Source organism: Numida meleagris, chromosome Z (assembly GCF_002078875.1).
Source record: "Numida meleagris isolate 19003 breed g44 Domestic line chromosome Z, NumMel1.0, whole genome shotgun sequence".
Taxonomy (NCBI): Eukaryota; Metazoa; Chordata; class Aves; order Galliformes; family Numididae; genus Numida; species Numida meleagris.
The window spans coordinates 27,472,131-27,488,970 of record NC_034438.1 but is presented as its reverse complement, the minus strand read 5'-3'; the positions used below and the strand labels follow the sequence as shown (position 1 = coordinate 27,488,970).

Below are 16,840 nucleotides of genomic sequence, written 5' to 3'. Positions count from 1 at the left end.
ATAATTATCTAATTATTTATTTCCAGTATCCAGCCACTCCCATATCATGTCCCAGATTTTAACTTTCCCATTTTTATGTGTTTCAATTCAGGGGAATTAAACCACCTAAGTCAGATCACAGTGTACATGGAATGTTTTGCAGTTGTGTCTCGCTTGCCAGCTACTCCTATTTAATTGTCCCATGCTACTGTGTAACAGGCATCAATTTTGAGTCATGGCAGCAGTGGTTAAGGGCAGATTGTGGCCTTCTAATGGAAGTCCAGGATGCTTTTCTGATCCAGCTAAAAGTCCTCTCCCCAGGCTCTGAGGAATGTGAGTTCCCAGCTGTAGCTCTTTTCTGCCAGGAAAACTGCAGCTTGTGTGTTTTGCCACACCAGACCTATTGCAGGGGTAGCAATTTGCATGCATACCTGTAGTCCCCTTCCTTTTTTGATAGCTAGTGGTAGGAGTGATGGAATGACTTCCAGTTTCTTAGAGCTGTGAGGTTTTGCACAAAATAAGGTGGTTTTCCTGCAACCTCCTTTTGTTCTCTCTCTTATTCCACAGAGAAAGATCTGTTAAGATTTGGCAGTCCCTCAGTTGAGAACTGATCTTGCTCCCAGAGTGTTTCAGTGGTGTTTTTTCTGGTGTTTATCAATGATACCTGTTTTTTAGTTCATGTACTTCAATATGTTTGCATGTTAAGGCACACATGATATGAAGAGGTGATCTGAGACAGTCAGCATGGCTTCTCTAAGGGCAGGGCAGATCTTGCCTGACCAATCTGGTGGCCTTCTATGATAGAGTGATGGCATCAGTGGACAGGGGAAGGGCGATGGATGTCATCTACCTGGACTGCTGCAAAGCCTTTGACGTGGTCCCTCACCACATCCTTCTCTCTGAATTGGAGAGGTATGGATTTGAAGGATGGACTGTTCGGTGGACTAAGAACTGGTTAGCAGGACACAGACAAAGGGTTGTGATTAATGGTTCTATGTCAGGTTGGAGGCTGGTCACGAGTGGTGTCCCTCAAGGTTGGTCTTGGGACCGGTGCTCTTCAACATCTTTATCAATGACATAGACAGTGGAATCGAGTGCACCCTCAGCAAGTTTGCAGATGACACCAAACTGAGCGGTGCAGTCGATACACTGGAAGGAAGGGAAGCCATCCAGAGGGACCTGGACAGGCTGGACAAGTGGGCCCATGAGAACCTAATGAGGTTCAACAAGGCCAAGTGCAGGGTGCTGCACTTGGGCCAGGGCAATCCCAGGTATTTATACAGACTGGGGGAAGAACTCCTTGATAGTAGCGCTGTGGAGAAGGACTTGGGGCTCCTGATGGACGAGAAGCTGGACATGAGCCAGCAGTGTGCAGTTGCAGCCCAGAAGGCCAACTATGTTCTGGGCTGCATTAAAAGAGGAGTGGTCAGCAGGGAGAGGGAGGTGGTGGTTCCCCTCTACTCAGCTCTTCTGAGGCCCCATCTGGAGTACTGCATCCAGGCCCAGGGCCCCCAGCACAAGAAGGATGCAGAGCTCTTGGAATGGGTCCAGAGGAGGGCGACCAAGATGATCAGAGGGCTGGAGCACCTCTCCTATGAAGAAAGGTTGAGGGAACTGGGTTTGTTTAGTTTGGAGAAGAGAAGGCTCCGGGGAGACCTCATTGTGGCCTTCCAGTACTTGAAGGGAGCGTATAAACAGGAAGGGGTACAACTGTTTACAGAGGTGGATAGTGATAGGACAAGGGGCAATGGTTTTAAACTGAGACAGGGGAGATTTAGGTTAGATATTAGGAGGAAGTTTTTCACACAGAGGGTGGTGATGCACTGGAACAGGTTGCGCAGAGAGGTTGTGGATGCCCCGTCCCCGGAGGCATTCAAGGCCAGGCTGGATGTGGCTCTGGGCAGCCTGGTCTAGTGGTTGGTGACCCTGCCCATGGCAGGGGTTGTGGAAACTAGACGATCTTGGATGTTCTTCTCAATCCAGGCCATTCTGTGATTCTATGAATATGTTTTAAATGTGCATAATTTATCAAATCTTATCTGGAGCACTGCTTTTTGTGTTTGGAGGGGTTTGCAAAATGCTTGTGTTGAACCTCTATTTTATTCTCCTCTGAAGATACGCAGTTCCAGTCACTATTCCTGTTGTACAAACAGTGTGAGTTCTGTGACCACAGTATGTGCCCATGGGAGATGAATACTAACCTGCCTTGTTTGCTTTTAGGAGGTCTTGGTTATGGAGCCCAGTGCAAGTCCATTGGAAAAAGCAGCTGCAACAATCTAGTAATCACCAGCAGTCCCATGACAGTTCAGCAGCCGGGACCTGTTTCGCCTCCTGCTAATCGAGTTTCCACAGCATGCAACCAGATCAGCTCTCACTTACAGAGTTCTATGGATGCTCCCAGCCTGAGTATTCCTGCATCAGATACAAGGTCCTGAGTTAATTTTTTTCTTTTCAGTACTTACTTAAAGAAGAGGGGTTTTTTTAATTTTTTTTTAAATTTTCCTATCATTTAAATGCAACCCTTCTGATACTTATAATGGTGTAAATGTAGCTCTGTTACACCATGGAAAATTTAATTCAACATAATTTAAAGCTGTAATCACAGTAGTTTGGATCATTCATATCAAGGAGGAAATGTGGCTAGAACTTTTCTGTGCTCGATAGGTTTTTTTTCTTAGATGAATGCTTTTATAATCACTTAAGCATATTTGTGTATAGAAAAAAAAATAAAAGCCAGAGACTGAAACTATTGAGGAGATTTAAAGTAGAAATACTCTAAATGTTACATCTTCTTGGGCAGTTATGTGTTTTGAGCTTACTCTAACATTAAGAGTGTTATGCTGATGCAGACCAAGTGACAATAATGTCTGATAAAATAACTTTAATCCCCCACTAACCTTTCTTTCCTCTCATCAACTACCTTTTCTTTCAAATCATTTGAATCATTACATTAATCATATCAGTTGTTCCCTACCTGCACTGAACTAGCAGTTAACAGCATAAGTTAAGCTTTTCATTTTTAAATGCTCCAATAAATTTTGAGATTATATCTATGAGTACAATAGGCTTATTGTATGAACGAAGGGAAAAACAGTTGTTTAGACAGCCTCCATACAGGTACAGTAAGCACATCCCTATACTTTAATTAAAAATATAGTGAAAAAATAATCCTGTGTATTATGTCAGAAACTACATACCCGATTCTGTAGATGTGACTTGAACAGTAGTTGCCTCCTGAGCCTAAAATGTAACTGTCCTTGTTCACAAAAGATTCCTTATTCTCTAAACAATTTACATTTTACTGTATCACTTTATTGTAAGCTAAGGAATGGTCTCGAAATAATTAGAACTGTTATTAACTGGAAGAAAACCTTGCTATGATCAGTAGTATTTTGGGACACGTTGGACTGGATGATCCTTGTGGGTCTCTTCTATCTTGAGATATTCTGCTATGTTCTATTTATGTCTCTTCAGCAGTGAAAACTGAGTCCTCTGGGACAATTTAGAAAACGAATTGTGCTTCCTTTATAGTTATGCCAGGGAAAACCATTCACTGCTAAGCTAATAAAAAATTACAGCTCCAGAAACATGTCTTTATGGCAGAATAGAAATGATAGAATGTAAATATCATTAGAGTATTATTACCTACTTAATACTCAGAAGTTTTAAGTGCAGCTGTAGGGTTTGTTATATTTGTGTGAATGTATGTCTGTGTGTACTATGTCAACACTGAGTTATATGTTTTTATTTTAAAGAAACATTTACTAAGGGTGAACTGAAGTTGAAACTCCATCTAAATTCAGGCTCTAGTGTTTCTAGAGTCTCTTTTAATGATTTATCAATGAAGACTTTATAAAATCAGTTTGTCATACAAAGAAAGTCTATTTCAGCAAAATTCCCCTCAATTTAGGGCAAAACAAGTTTCAAGTTAGATTTTAATTCACAGATTGTGTAAACAATTTTTTTTATTATTATTATTTTAGTATTAAACTGCATTTGCCTAAGCTGGTTGCTTAAACTAACTTCAGAGTCTGCTACAGGCTGAAAGCCTTCTCTATATTGTGCTTTTCAGGATACATCATGAACTGTGCCTAGTTCTTGTAATGATTGACCCAAAACAAAATGACTTGTCTTGATTTTTACTGATGGGAACAAGCAGGGAAAGTTTGCTAAACTGTAGTTTACTACAGTTAATATCAGATTTTTGTATATAGAGCAAAAGAGATAAAATATTCATATTTTTTGAGTTTCCCACACACCTTTTCAGAGGAGTCAGTTATTTTGGATGTCATCAGATCCCTATGGATGTGATGTAGAAACTAGATATGTTTCTCCCAGGTAGGAAAAAAAAAGAAGCACAACCTTTCTTAGGCATTCTGGAGTTTTGGAGAATTCATATTCCAGATTGCAGTCTGACTGTAAGCCCTTTCTATTAAGTGGTGAGGAAGAAGAATAATTTCACATGAATGCCTAAGCAACAGCAAGCCTTAAAACAAATTAAACAGAAGATAGTTCATGCAGTAGCCCTTAGGCCAGTCTGGGCAGCCAAGATGTGAAAAAAAATTGGTCTACACTGCAGGTAGTGAGAATGTCCCACCTGGAGCCTCCTGTTGAAAGCACCATTAGAGTCTCAAGGTCATGCTCTAGTGTTCTGGGGTTGGGGATGTAGAGCATCTGAGGCCCTCTGCACTCAACTGAAAAAGAGATATTGGCAGCATATGAAGGCTTCTGATCTGCTTTGGAACTGATGTGCTTTAGTACGGAAGAACAACTGCTCTTGATACTCCAACTGCCTGTGCTGGGCTGGATGTTCAAAGGGAGGGTCCCCACCACACGTCATGCAACTGATGCTTTGTGGGGTAAATGAGCCACACTGGTCACAGAATTCAAGCTTTAGTATGAAACCCCAGTTACCCTGTAATCTTGGAAGTGATCATGGACTAACCCAAAGGCAAAAATTTTGGAATATCATTAGAGGAGAAGATGATGCATGCTGAAGAGGCCCCGCTGTATAGTAAATTGCCAGGGTGAGAAGCAATGTACCTTGTTCACTGATGGAACTGTCATATCATAGGAAAGCACTGGAGGTGGAAGGCTGCAGTCTGAAGTCCTATGTGACAAGTTGCAGAAAATGCTGACAGAGAAGGTGAATTGAGCCAATTTGCTGAAGTGAAGGCCATCCAGCTGGCTTTAGATATTGCTGAATGAGAAAAATGGATCATGTTCTGCCACCACGCTGACTCATGGATAGTGGGAGATGGCCTGGAGAGATGTTTACAGCAATGGAAGTAGAACAACGGCAGTGCAGAGGTAAACCCATCTGGGCTGCTGCATTGCAGAAAGATATGGCTGCCCAGGTAGAGAACATGGTTGTAAAGGTATGTCACTAAATGCGCACGTACACAAGAGTCATGCCACTGAAGAACATCAAAACAACCAGCAGATGGATTGGGCTGCTAGAATACAAGTGGCACAGGTAGATCTGGACTGGCAACGTGAGGATGAACTGTTTCTAGCTCAGTGGGCCCATAACACTTCAGGCCAACAAGGAAAAGATGGAATATATAGATGGGCTTGTGACTGAGAGGTGGAATTGACCATGGACACTATTGCACAGGTTATTCATGAAGGGGAAATATGTACTGCAATCAAACATGCCAAGTGGATAAAGCCTCTTTGGTATGGAGGACGATGGCTGAAATATAAATATGGGGAGGCCTGGCAGGTGGAATGTATCACATTCCCACAAATCCACCACAGCAAGCGCTATGTTCTAAAAACTGTGGAAGCTACCACCGGATATCTGGAAACATCCTCCATGCCCCATGCCACCACCTGAAATACTATCCCAGGCTTGAAAAGCAAGTCTTCTGGTGACATGTAACCCTAGAAAGAATTGAGTCAGACTCATTTCTGAAATAACCTTAGAGACACCTGGGCCAAACAACATGGCATTGAGTGGGTATATTTTATCCCCTGTTATGCACCAGCCTCTTAGAAAATCAAGCAATACAATGGACTGTTAAAAGACTACTTTGACAGCAATTGGTGCTGAGGCATTTAAACACTGGGATACAAATTTAGCAAAAGCTACCTGGTTAGTCAATACTCATTGATCTGCTTAATCAAGCTGGCCCTGCCTGATCAGAAGTCTTATGTGCTTTGGAAAGGAATGAAGTTATTCCTGCCTTGAGCAAAGGCAAGACCTGAATGCAATTGATGGGTAATGTGGAAAGATGGGAATACCCAGTGTGTACCTCAGAGGGGTTTAATGTTGGGTGACAACAGCAAATTGTGTGACTTTATTTACTATATAATGCTGCATGTCATCACTACTGTGGTTGCTATATGCAATATCAGTAGAATTATTGCAAGAGTCACCTGGAGTGAAGAGTGGATTTTGATGGAAGTGAGCAAAGTGCAACCATGATAGAACGAGACAAGTGCAGTGGTGATGGAACACAAACTAGATTTAGCATACAGTGGTCTAACAACACACGCCATCTCTTTTGGTGTAAATGACTGTAATGACAGATGGAGTCCAAAGTCACAGACTAAGTGAATTCAACGATTTTGAGGAATTTATGTCAAAAGAGAGGAAGGGTAGTGATTGACTGAGTGTATGGGAAAGCATGGGAAATGAGTTTGATGCAAATGGTATGGAGTAAGGGGTGGATATTATCCTGGTTTCAGTAGGGATATAGTTAATCTTCTACATAGTGGCTGGTATGATTATATATTTTGGATTTGGGAGAACAACAATGTTGATAACACACCAATGCTTTATTAGTTGTTGCTGAGCAGTGCTGTACAGAGCCAGTGTAAGTTTCAGCTTCTTACAGTACCCTGCCAGTATGGCAGCTGGGGTGAACAGGGAGCTGAGAGGTGGCAGAACCAGGGCAGCTGACCCAAACTGGCCAAAGGAATATTCTATACCATATGATATTACAGGAAACTAAAATTGTAGAGGGAGTTGGCCAGAGGAGGTAGCTCCCCTGTTAGTGCTCTCTTGTGTTGACTGATGTTGATCCCTGGCCTCACCTACCAATAATTCTAAAGTTAGGTGGTTTCACATATCTCCACTAAAGTTGCAGTTAATTCAGTAAGAGCTGTGGTGCAGACATGATATGCATCTATGACCCTTAACAGAAGTGTCTAATGGATCCTTCTCTCATGGAACCTTATCTCCTGAAGCAGAGTCTGTAAGAAAATCATGCAGAACTCAGAAGCAACAGCAATATTACTTATCCTGAGTAGGATCAAAACTTGCTTACCTAATAAGAAGATAGTGAAGTAGGTAGAATTTTTTCTGTAAACATGATTGCTGTAACTGTGTATGTAGCAAGAAAGAGATGGGATTTATTTCTGCTTATCAAGAAAGAATTGAGATCTGTTTCTTCATGGTTCATAGTTTTTGTTCTTTAAATTGCAAATACGTAGTAATATAAAATTATGAAGTAAAAACATTATAAATAACTGACTGCAGTATCTTACCTTTCTAAATAAGAGTACATTATTCCTTGTCTGCATGACTGTTTCTTTGGATTACTGCATGTAAATATTTGATGTACTGTTTACTTAGTAATTTAAGAAATATTTTTAAATACCTAGTATTTACAGTACCCATTACACCTTACTAGCGGTCAATTGTTAAGTTAATTTGACCTCCTGAAATCTTTGTATGATAGGAGAAACTATTGTGTATGTTGTTTATCATGTGAGAAGATGAAAAACAGTGACTAAGTGATTTGTCTACCTTCAAAAATGCATTTCAGAAGAGAAGCCTGATTTCCTATGTACTTGGACTACCACTGAAATTCTGTGCTTTTTCAAAAGAATATTGTAAAAATAATAAATCCAGGACTTAGCTCCCAAAATACAGACTTTTTTGTTGTTTGTGAGATCTCCAGGTTTATCTGGATACATACCTGGTTCTCGCTACTGTTAGAGCACCTCAAAAATACTAATAAACATATTGATGACACCACGGGCACCACTGGCTCATAGGAAGTTCAAGGCTGCCAATATACGGAATTGAATCACAAAGACAAATCTACTTTTCTGTGTGTTTCCTTGTTAGACCTTTCTGTAGAAAGAAATATTGTCAAGAGCTTTTTTTTAAGTACCTGGAGGACATTTGCAACATAAACAAGTTTCTTAATCTTTCTTTGACAGGCCGATGATAACTGCAAGATTACACTTTTATGAAAGAAAAATAACTACTGACTTGGAAAGAAGTACATCACAAAATAAAATTAAATAAACCCTTTCAGCTAGTTCTTCTACATTATTAATGTATTTTGTTTGTTTTCTAAAGTTAGATATAATCTATATAATCATGTTCTATTTCTGTAAAGAATAATATTTATATGAATTATGGTTGGCACAGTCATAACAGTTAAACATTTATTCTTTATTCATTTTTCTTCCCTTTCTTTGCTAGCAATAATAATGGACAGTCATCTCATATCAGTGAGTTTCACACAAGGCAGGAGCATAGTGCTTTGGCTTCAGACACTCAAAACCCATTTACACTTACATGAACTTTTCAAAAAAATTAAGTTTTAAAGTTCAATTCTTAAGTGTCTTTTTACATATATATTGTGTATGCCTGCTCGTACATTAATGGAGAATGCAGAAATGTGAGTACTTGAAATTAAGAACAACTTATCTCATTCATTGCTTTTCTTTAGTTTAAAGTGTGTGTGAAGATGGAAGAACTACTCTACAGCAGTACACACACATTAAATTTGTACTGTTTTAAGTGTCTAACTGCTTACTTAGTTTATTATGCCTTTGTTCCAGGTCACTGTTGTCGCACAAGTCTCTGGACTCTACAACATCAAGCTTGTCAGAAAGTCAGTTTGCTTTGACTATTAAGCAAGAGTGGTCACATGGATATGGGATACTTCATTCTCTTCCACTTGGTCGAGGTTTACAAAATGGCAGTGTGCTGGGGAACTTACTAAATTTTCCACCTGCAACATCTGTGTCCAGTAACTGCATATCTAACCCATTACCATCCAACATATTTGGCATGGAAAATAGCCATTCCCCTAACCCTAGTGCTTGTCATTCCTCCTCCCAGTCTCAATCTGCCCACTCCAAAAAGAAAGCACTCTCTCTATCTCCTCTGTCCGACGGCATTGGGATTGACTTCAGTACAATCATTCGTACATCCCCTACTTCTTTAGTGGCCTACATCAACAGCTCCAGGACTTCGCCAGCTAATGCTTCCCCACAGCCTGAGGTCTATGGACATTTTCTGGGAGTGAGAGGCAGCTGTATACCCCAAAACTGCTCTGTTCCAGCTTACCAGAAAGGCCTTCTCATGGCGAATTGCAACATTGCCTTCCCAGAGTTTGTTGAGAATGGGGCTGGTGAGTACCAGCGAATGCAGCAGCTGGAGCAAGTCAGCCTGCAGACAGACATGATGACTAACATGGTGATCCAGCAGGGCATGTTTCCCATGGACAGCCAAGCAGTGGGTGCCCTGAAAAATGAACAGCTGGATGACTTCTCAGGTCATACTATTGATAGGCCTCCTCCACCCCCACTGCTGCCACCTACTCTAGAAGGGCCCCCACCACCATACCATGCTCACCAGCACCAGCTTCCTCACAGCCTCCCTGGTCACATGTACCCTCTGCCCCTGCCTCCTTCTGCCCCAGACCCACAGCTCGAAGAAGATGGAGACCTGGATGATTTTAATGGCAAACATGGCTGTCGCTGGATTGATTGCAACATGCTATATGACCAGCAAGAAGAACTTGTGCGGCACATTGAGAAGATTCATATAGACCAGAGGAAGGGAGAAGACTTCACATGCTTCTGGGCAGGCTGTCCAAGAAGGCTCAAGCCATTTAATGCAAGGTATAAACTGCTGATTCACATGAGAGTCCACTCAGGAGAGAAGCCAAACAAATGCACGGTAAGTCTGAATTCTGCCTCTCTTACCCTTAAAAGACTATTACTCGCAAGAACGCTCAAAAATTGTAATTCTGCTTCTCATAGGTAATGCTGTGGGGTTTTTTTAGGTAGTCTGTATGAATGAAGGTCTGCTCCATCTTTCCATCTAGATAGAAAGGGAGGGTATTCTTTGAAATGGTGTGTACTGACAGATAAGGTTCAACAGCTTCTTTTCTTAATTTAAAAAAAGTTTTGACTGCAGAAATGAGATGGTTAACTTCAAAAAGTGAAGCTTAAGTATCATCAGTCTCTGGAACTGCATGGACCACACATGGGTTAGAAGTGATGCAGAATAAATGATACCATTTGTCCCCAAATATTCTTGCATCACGTTATTCCTCCTTAACTTGTGTATTTTGTGTATTTTTAAGGGCAGTTGCTTGTTTCATTACTAACAAAAAAACAGACTGTAAGCTCTGTTGTGCTGAATAAAGTAGGAAAAGTGACACTGGGCAAGTTCTCTGCTCAGAACTACTAGTAGTGAGCATTCAACCCCCAAAGCTCTGCTTTTCTTGCTGCTTTATTTAGAGACACTACAAGTTGGTTTCCTGCATACATAATAACGAAAGGTAATAACATAGGAAACGCTACCATCAGCTGATGTTTGAACTCCAGTGAAGCATCAGTTATCTCTCTAATTCAGATTCCTTGCTGGCTTTACATATAGGCTGTATTTTAGATGACAATTACCTTACCTCACTAAGAGCACATTTGGTGCCAACAGAAAGTGCTGTTCCCAGTCCTTAGCATAACCTAAGAAAACAATGAAGGTATTTTTTCTAGGAATAACTGCTGATGGTTACTTACTTGAAAAAAAAAATGCATTTGTTATGAAATGTTATGAAATGAAATTCAGAATGAAGTTCTGAAATGTAAGTTGGTGGAAAGAGTCTGTTTTTGTATTTGTCTCATTGACCATTCCATTCTTATGATTTCTTACTTATTCTAAAGGTTTGCTTATAAACTAAGTAGAGGAATTTTTTTCTTTAATTTTTTGAATTTTGAAGTGCCGGTCTTCAAGGGGCAGCTATCATCTCAGATTTCACTCTTAAATTTAAAGGATGAGTCGAAGGAAGTGTCAAACACCAAAGCTTGAATTCAGGCTCTATGATCCCAGAATTTCTTTTTTAAAAATATCCAATATATTGTCTTTTCTTTACTTGAGATACGTGGGATCAGATTTTACCATTAATTTCAGTTCTTCCTCAGGAGCTCCTTGTCAGATATATGAGGAGAGAGACAGGGAGAAAAAGTACTTTTTAGGAGTCCATAAAATAATTTTTCAATGTAGTGGCACATAGAAAAAACATCTGGGAAAGACATCAGCAGGTGAGTGAGAAGAGACAAAAATATGAAGAATAAGAGCAGGAATGGTGAAAGAACACTGAAGAAAGAGAAAATTATCTGAAATCAGAACTGAGTGGCAATTCCAAGGGTGTGGTTTTAGAGCAAGTTTGTGTGTAGTATTTGGAAACTGGGTTACTCTCAAAGCCATAAGATCCTTTCTCATAACTTTATTCTGCATTTTCAGACATCTCTGGTTGGTGGCTGAACTTTTCAGAAATAGAATAAATAAATTATGAAGCTTTCCATTTGCTGATAGAAAAGCCTAACGATATTCGATGGGAAAACAGGAAACAGAAGTTGTGATATAGTCACGACAGAAACAAACAGGAGCCATTCATGGAAAACATGATTCTACTGAAAAAGATGGAGAGAAAAGCAAATGAGAAGGACAGATAGCTAGTTACAACGATTATATTGTGTATTGCTGTGTTACTTCTTTAGGAAGGAAGTGTGGTTTTAAAGCAGAGGTAAATACACTGACAGTTTTTATTCAGGTGCTTACACTGATTTCCTGAGGATTAGAAGTTTAATTAATGCTTCTAACATGCTATGGAGAACTTTCCAGACAGACATCCAAGTCTGATGCTTATGTGACAATATGGGCTATGTTGAGAATTGTGCATTATAGAACACTGGATATAGAAAATTGGATTATTGGATTATACAGAAATTGAATTATTTATAGTGAATAAATAGGAGATAGAGAAATACCACATACTTGTTTGTGCACCTGTTTGCACTTTTAAAATACCTTGTGAGAAAAATGCAGATATATTCGGAAGTGTTTGGAGATACTAAGGTATTCTGTGATTTATGTTTTCCAACACTAAAGTTTTGTTTAAGATTTTTTTACTCCTATTTAGGAGGATGCAAGTGACAATATGTAAAGGGATCAAGTTAAGGGTCTGGTCTTGTGAATTTTTATAGAGTGAGTTGCATAGCAGTTCTCTCCCAGACTTCAGTGAGGTTCTTCCAAGCAGAATCCTGCAGCCAGGAATGCACAGTTCAGCGATTCCACTGATTTCAATGGCACACCTTGAATGCAGTTTTTTATACATACTTTCAAATCTTCAGCCACAATAGCCTGAAGAATGCAAGGAATACATGAATCAGCTTGAGTCATTTTGGTCCCTGAAGCAATTCTGTTTCATTGCATTTGTCTCAATTAGCTGAGGCGGCATTGTGCAGATGCTGAAAGCTTGTGCACTTTTAAAGGTACAGATAAATTGTAGGGTAGGTTTCCAAAGGACTTGGTTGGTATAGGGATTAAACAATGTTCCAAATGTAGTTAGAGTGGTCTCTTTATACAGAGGGGCTTCTTGTACCAGGGTGTTACCTGTTCAGCCAGTGCAGCGAAGTCCTCTTTTACAGATCTGGAATTGCTGTTGATCTTGTGTTAACAGCACTTAAATAGTTGCTGAAGATACTTTTCTGAACAGGGCTGCTTTGAAACAGGAATGTCTTTCTGCAGGTGGTCATTGTAAAGGTACAAACTGAGTCTGCAGGTTGCTGAGAAGGAAGTTCGGAGAGAGGAGCTGGTGAGGATGCACAACTATTTTGTCTAGAGCTGCCAAGGGACTCAGTCAGCTCTGCTAAACTTTCAAACAGCCACATGGCAATTTTTTTTTTTATATCATCTTTATCTTCTCTGAATGTTTGTTTCTCTGTTGAAGACAGTTTTGAGTTATGTTTGGTACTTTCCTACCACCGTTTGTAAGGATATGTAGCAACTTTATTCCATGAGCATTCAGCTGTGGAGATCTAACATGCATCATTACAAAGTTCAACATCACAAGTAAATCATTTCAAGAGATGTAACTGTGATAAAAATTCCTCTTCAAAAGCTGTTTCTGCAAGAAATGTTGAAATGTTACGTGTGCCTGATAGAAAGAGTTGTTATAAGTAATTACCTTCTCTCTCTATTTCCCCTCTTTGAATGCTTTCTATTGGTCATGAGCTGACACAAGCTCAAGCAAAAGATGACAATGCACCTTTATTGGTGCTTTTCATATATTTCTATAAACATATTCAAACAAAATTAAATTGCTTTCACTCTCTTCTGTATTGTTTACTGTTTAATATTTGCAGATTTGCCTCCAAGAATGACCAGATGTAAGCATCATGCAATGCCAGTATTCTTCTTCAAGGTCTGTCATACCGGTGGATGTATTTTCCTACTAACATCCAAATTTCTGTTCTAAGAAGTTACTGTTATGTAAACAAGCATATCTGGACCAACAGTAAAAAATCATTGATTCTAATTAGGATTTGTCACATAATGGAAAAAGACAAGGCTCCTTGTGTTCCATGAAAAGCCTGCTTTGCCTGCTTGCAAAAATGCATGGATTTTTTTCTAATGGCTTTACATAATTGGTGTGACAGAGTTTCACTTCTGTGATCCTACAGTTTTCAAGTGATCAGACACACTTGTCGAGCCTTGTTTAAAGGATTTGATGGTAATTAGAGAAGGTGGTAGATGGCATAAGCAAGAAGTCTGCTTTGTTTAAAGGAGTGGGCTATATATGAACTGAATTAAGAAGTATTTTTGTTGAAGCTGCTGAGATTTTTGAAAGTTCTTTTTTTAAAACAAGCCAATGCTGAAAAACAAGGCTGCTGAGCAGTCACTGATTGGCCAGGACTCCTGGCTTTTAATTGCCTGAGCAAATATGATCTGAATCCATGGTATCTGTTAAGGATATTAGCTGCTAAGCTGTGACACTGGTTTTCCTTCTTCAGCAGTGAAACAGGCCCATTTTGGCATAACTTGTCAAGGAAAGAGACAAATAGATTAAGTGAGTACATTGAAAATCATTCTAACTGCGATAGCAGTCTAAGCAATGATTGAAAACGTACAAGCATGTTACCATTTAAACTCAGGATGTTAAACTCAGTTATATCAATATCTCTGTGCAGCTTGCACTGAGGACATGGCATTTCAGTGAGTGAGTAGAGAACTTGGTTCTGATTAAGAGTGAACTCTCTGCAAGATTGTTGATTTGTTATAATCGTAGTTAGGTTCTCAAAATTTTATCTATTGCATTTTTGTGAGAACTGATGTTTCCTCTGATGGCAGAAGTCTGCTGTTTCTGCTTCTGGTTGCTAAGATCTGCAGAAAGGCCACTGAATGCGACAGTGATCTCACATCCTGAGCCTGCATCATCACACATCTTGAAAAATTGATTATTGTTCAAGACCTCTTTGGAAATATATCTTCACCCTTCATTCTTGAACCTGTCTAAAGCTTTGGAATTCATTTTTTCATTTGTTTTATGCTCATGCATGCCAGATACATAGTGGTCATATGTTGAAGATAGTCTTTGCAAGGTTTAGAGGACAGCAGAAAGGGACTTAGCATGACTTTTTTCTTAGACATCTTTAATCTGGGTAGGTTTTGGGGGATGATGTAAGATGAAATGGGTACCTGAATCTGTCACCATGGACTCTTGCAGACAGGATCATGCTCAGTGACACTATTGTTATTGCTTATGTTGTATTGTACTGGTGACAGACTCCACTACTTCCAGCTGAAACGGTATCCAGTCAGCAAGGACACCTGGACGGTTTCTGGAGCAGAGGGAGACACAGGCTAAAGTGAGTTGAATAAAGAGAATCCTTGATTGCTTTTAGGAAGGAGAACAGTGTTCTTCTAGCCCTTGGAGATTTCAATGACTGTAAAGTTCTGATACAGTTTCAGCTCAAAGATGTTAGGATCTTTTGAAGAGGAACAAAAGATGAAAGCAAACTGCCTTGACTCCAGGAAAAAAAGTCTTTATGGGGGAGGGAGAATGAGACTAAACTGTACTCTATTTAGACTTCCAGAAAATGAGAAGACCTAGTAGGTTATGTTTCTCTCTGTTCTGATCTTGATGTACTGCTTCTTCATTCAATATTCTGTGATATAACAAATAACAAGGCAACTTCTAATGGCTTAGAGCATTCAGAGCAGGGTTGCAGTAGGGTGAGGCAGATGCATGCTCCCTTTTGGACATAGTGGGAGAATTAAGGCTTAGATGTGGCCATAGGGAAGGTGTATGGCAGAGTACAGAGAGAGAATATTTCTATTATGGACAATGCTGGTGGCAGAGACTAGAAAGACTAGAAACAGATACTGCAGTTTGTCTTCTTAGGCAACCACCTGCATGAGGAATTTCTTGCCGCTGCTGTGTTTTGCTGGAGAAGGGGAGAAAGGAAATGGGTAGAGAAGAAAATCAAGCTGGCAGGCATTATATCATCCTTGATTATGATAACATACCAGTGTTGGCAATTTTTTGCTACATTACTTAGAATGTGGAATTGTTTTCCAATCCGTTTTCAATTTTCAACCTTTAAAAGTAGGATTAAGTCAACTACTATAATTTGCTTACACTTGGTTGCATCAGCTACATCAGAGTTTAGGCATAATCAGCTCACCTCTGTCTGTGTAAGACGATACACATAGAATAAGTGATCCTGCGAGCTTAAGTGAACTAGTGATGTGAACCATATCAACAACCAGGGTCATCTGTTCTAAGTTCTCAGAAAAAATCATAAATTTAATTGCTCTGTTTCACATGTAGAGTAATCACTGGGAAAGATACAATAAATGTTTTTTTGATCGTTTAGAATCTGACTAATTTTAGGATATATTTAACGTAAGGTATTATGTATTCTGAGAGTTTTCATTATTATTGAAATCTTTTTTTTCTAAAAAAAGGAGAAAATACTATTTAAAAATCTCTTTGGATGGTAGGAGTACATTGAAGTAAATAGCTTGATATCTTCCAGCTTTTGAGAGATGCTTGTGGTTTCTTGTATTAACTCATTCAGGATTTTGGCTTGCCTCTTCAGTGGGCTTTCTAGAAATTGCATGTTTTACTTTTAAAGTTAAAAGTTGAAACCAAATGTAATTTCTTTTAATGAATTGTGGGTCTAATTTGTTAACAGATAGGCTTTTGTTTTGAAGTTGATTAAAATCTTTACAAAGAACAATTTTTTGAGTTGACTGCCAGAAAATTAGTTGTCTGTTTTATGAATGTGTAGTGAATTAAGTTTTTCAAGGCCATGACCTGACAAAACATTGAGTCATTGCCACAACACCCTCCTCCCCAAGCAGTCCCTGCTTAAGAAACAAATGCATATGAAGAGCATTATTTAAATGTGTTACTTAAAGTTGCACAGGAAGTCATGAAGTTTTTGACTTGTGTAGAAAAGACAAACAGGTTTCGGGAAAGCTGTAACACATCTGTCCCTGGTAAGGAGCAGACATGGCATATAATATTTATTTATGTATTTGCTTCGAATATTTTTAGTTCACAGTGAAATACTTGACCAGCCTTGTAATATGACTTCCTGAGTAAGTGTCATTTGCATTTGGAGCAACTTACCAGTAGTATTAAAGAGGTCAGGTGTATTTTATTATGCCATTGCTTCTTTCAAAAAAAGTTAAGGAGATGCATCCTAAGAATTCAAGTGTATATAATATGTAGCACATGCACTTATGTCATGGAGGATCCCTCCCAGGAGATGTGAAGCATGTCTTCCTTGGCTTTCCACACAAGTGCTTGTA

At 39.4% G+C, this 16,840-nt stretch overlaps 1 protein-coding gene across 6 annotated transcripts in view; it reads left to right on the top strand.

Annotated features, from left to right (window-relative positions):
* The window catches only part of GLIS3 (GLIS family zinc finger 3), a 165,006-nt gene that overhangs the window by 43,388 nt on the left and 104,778 nt on the right, over nt 1–16,840 (top strand). For all 6 annotated transcript variants that reach the window (XM_021381305.1, XM_021381301.1, XM_021381304.1 and 3 more), the window contains exons 2-3: nt 2,200–2,407; nt 8,785–9,910. In XM_021381305.1, coding sequence (XP_021236980.1) covers nt 2,200–2,407; nt 8,785–9,910 — 1,334 coding nt within the window. The remainder of the gene's footprint in view (nt 1–2,199; nt 2,408–8,784; nt 9,911–16,840) is intronic.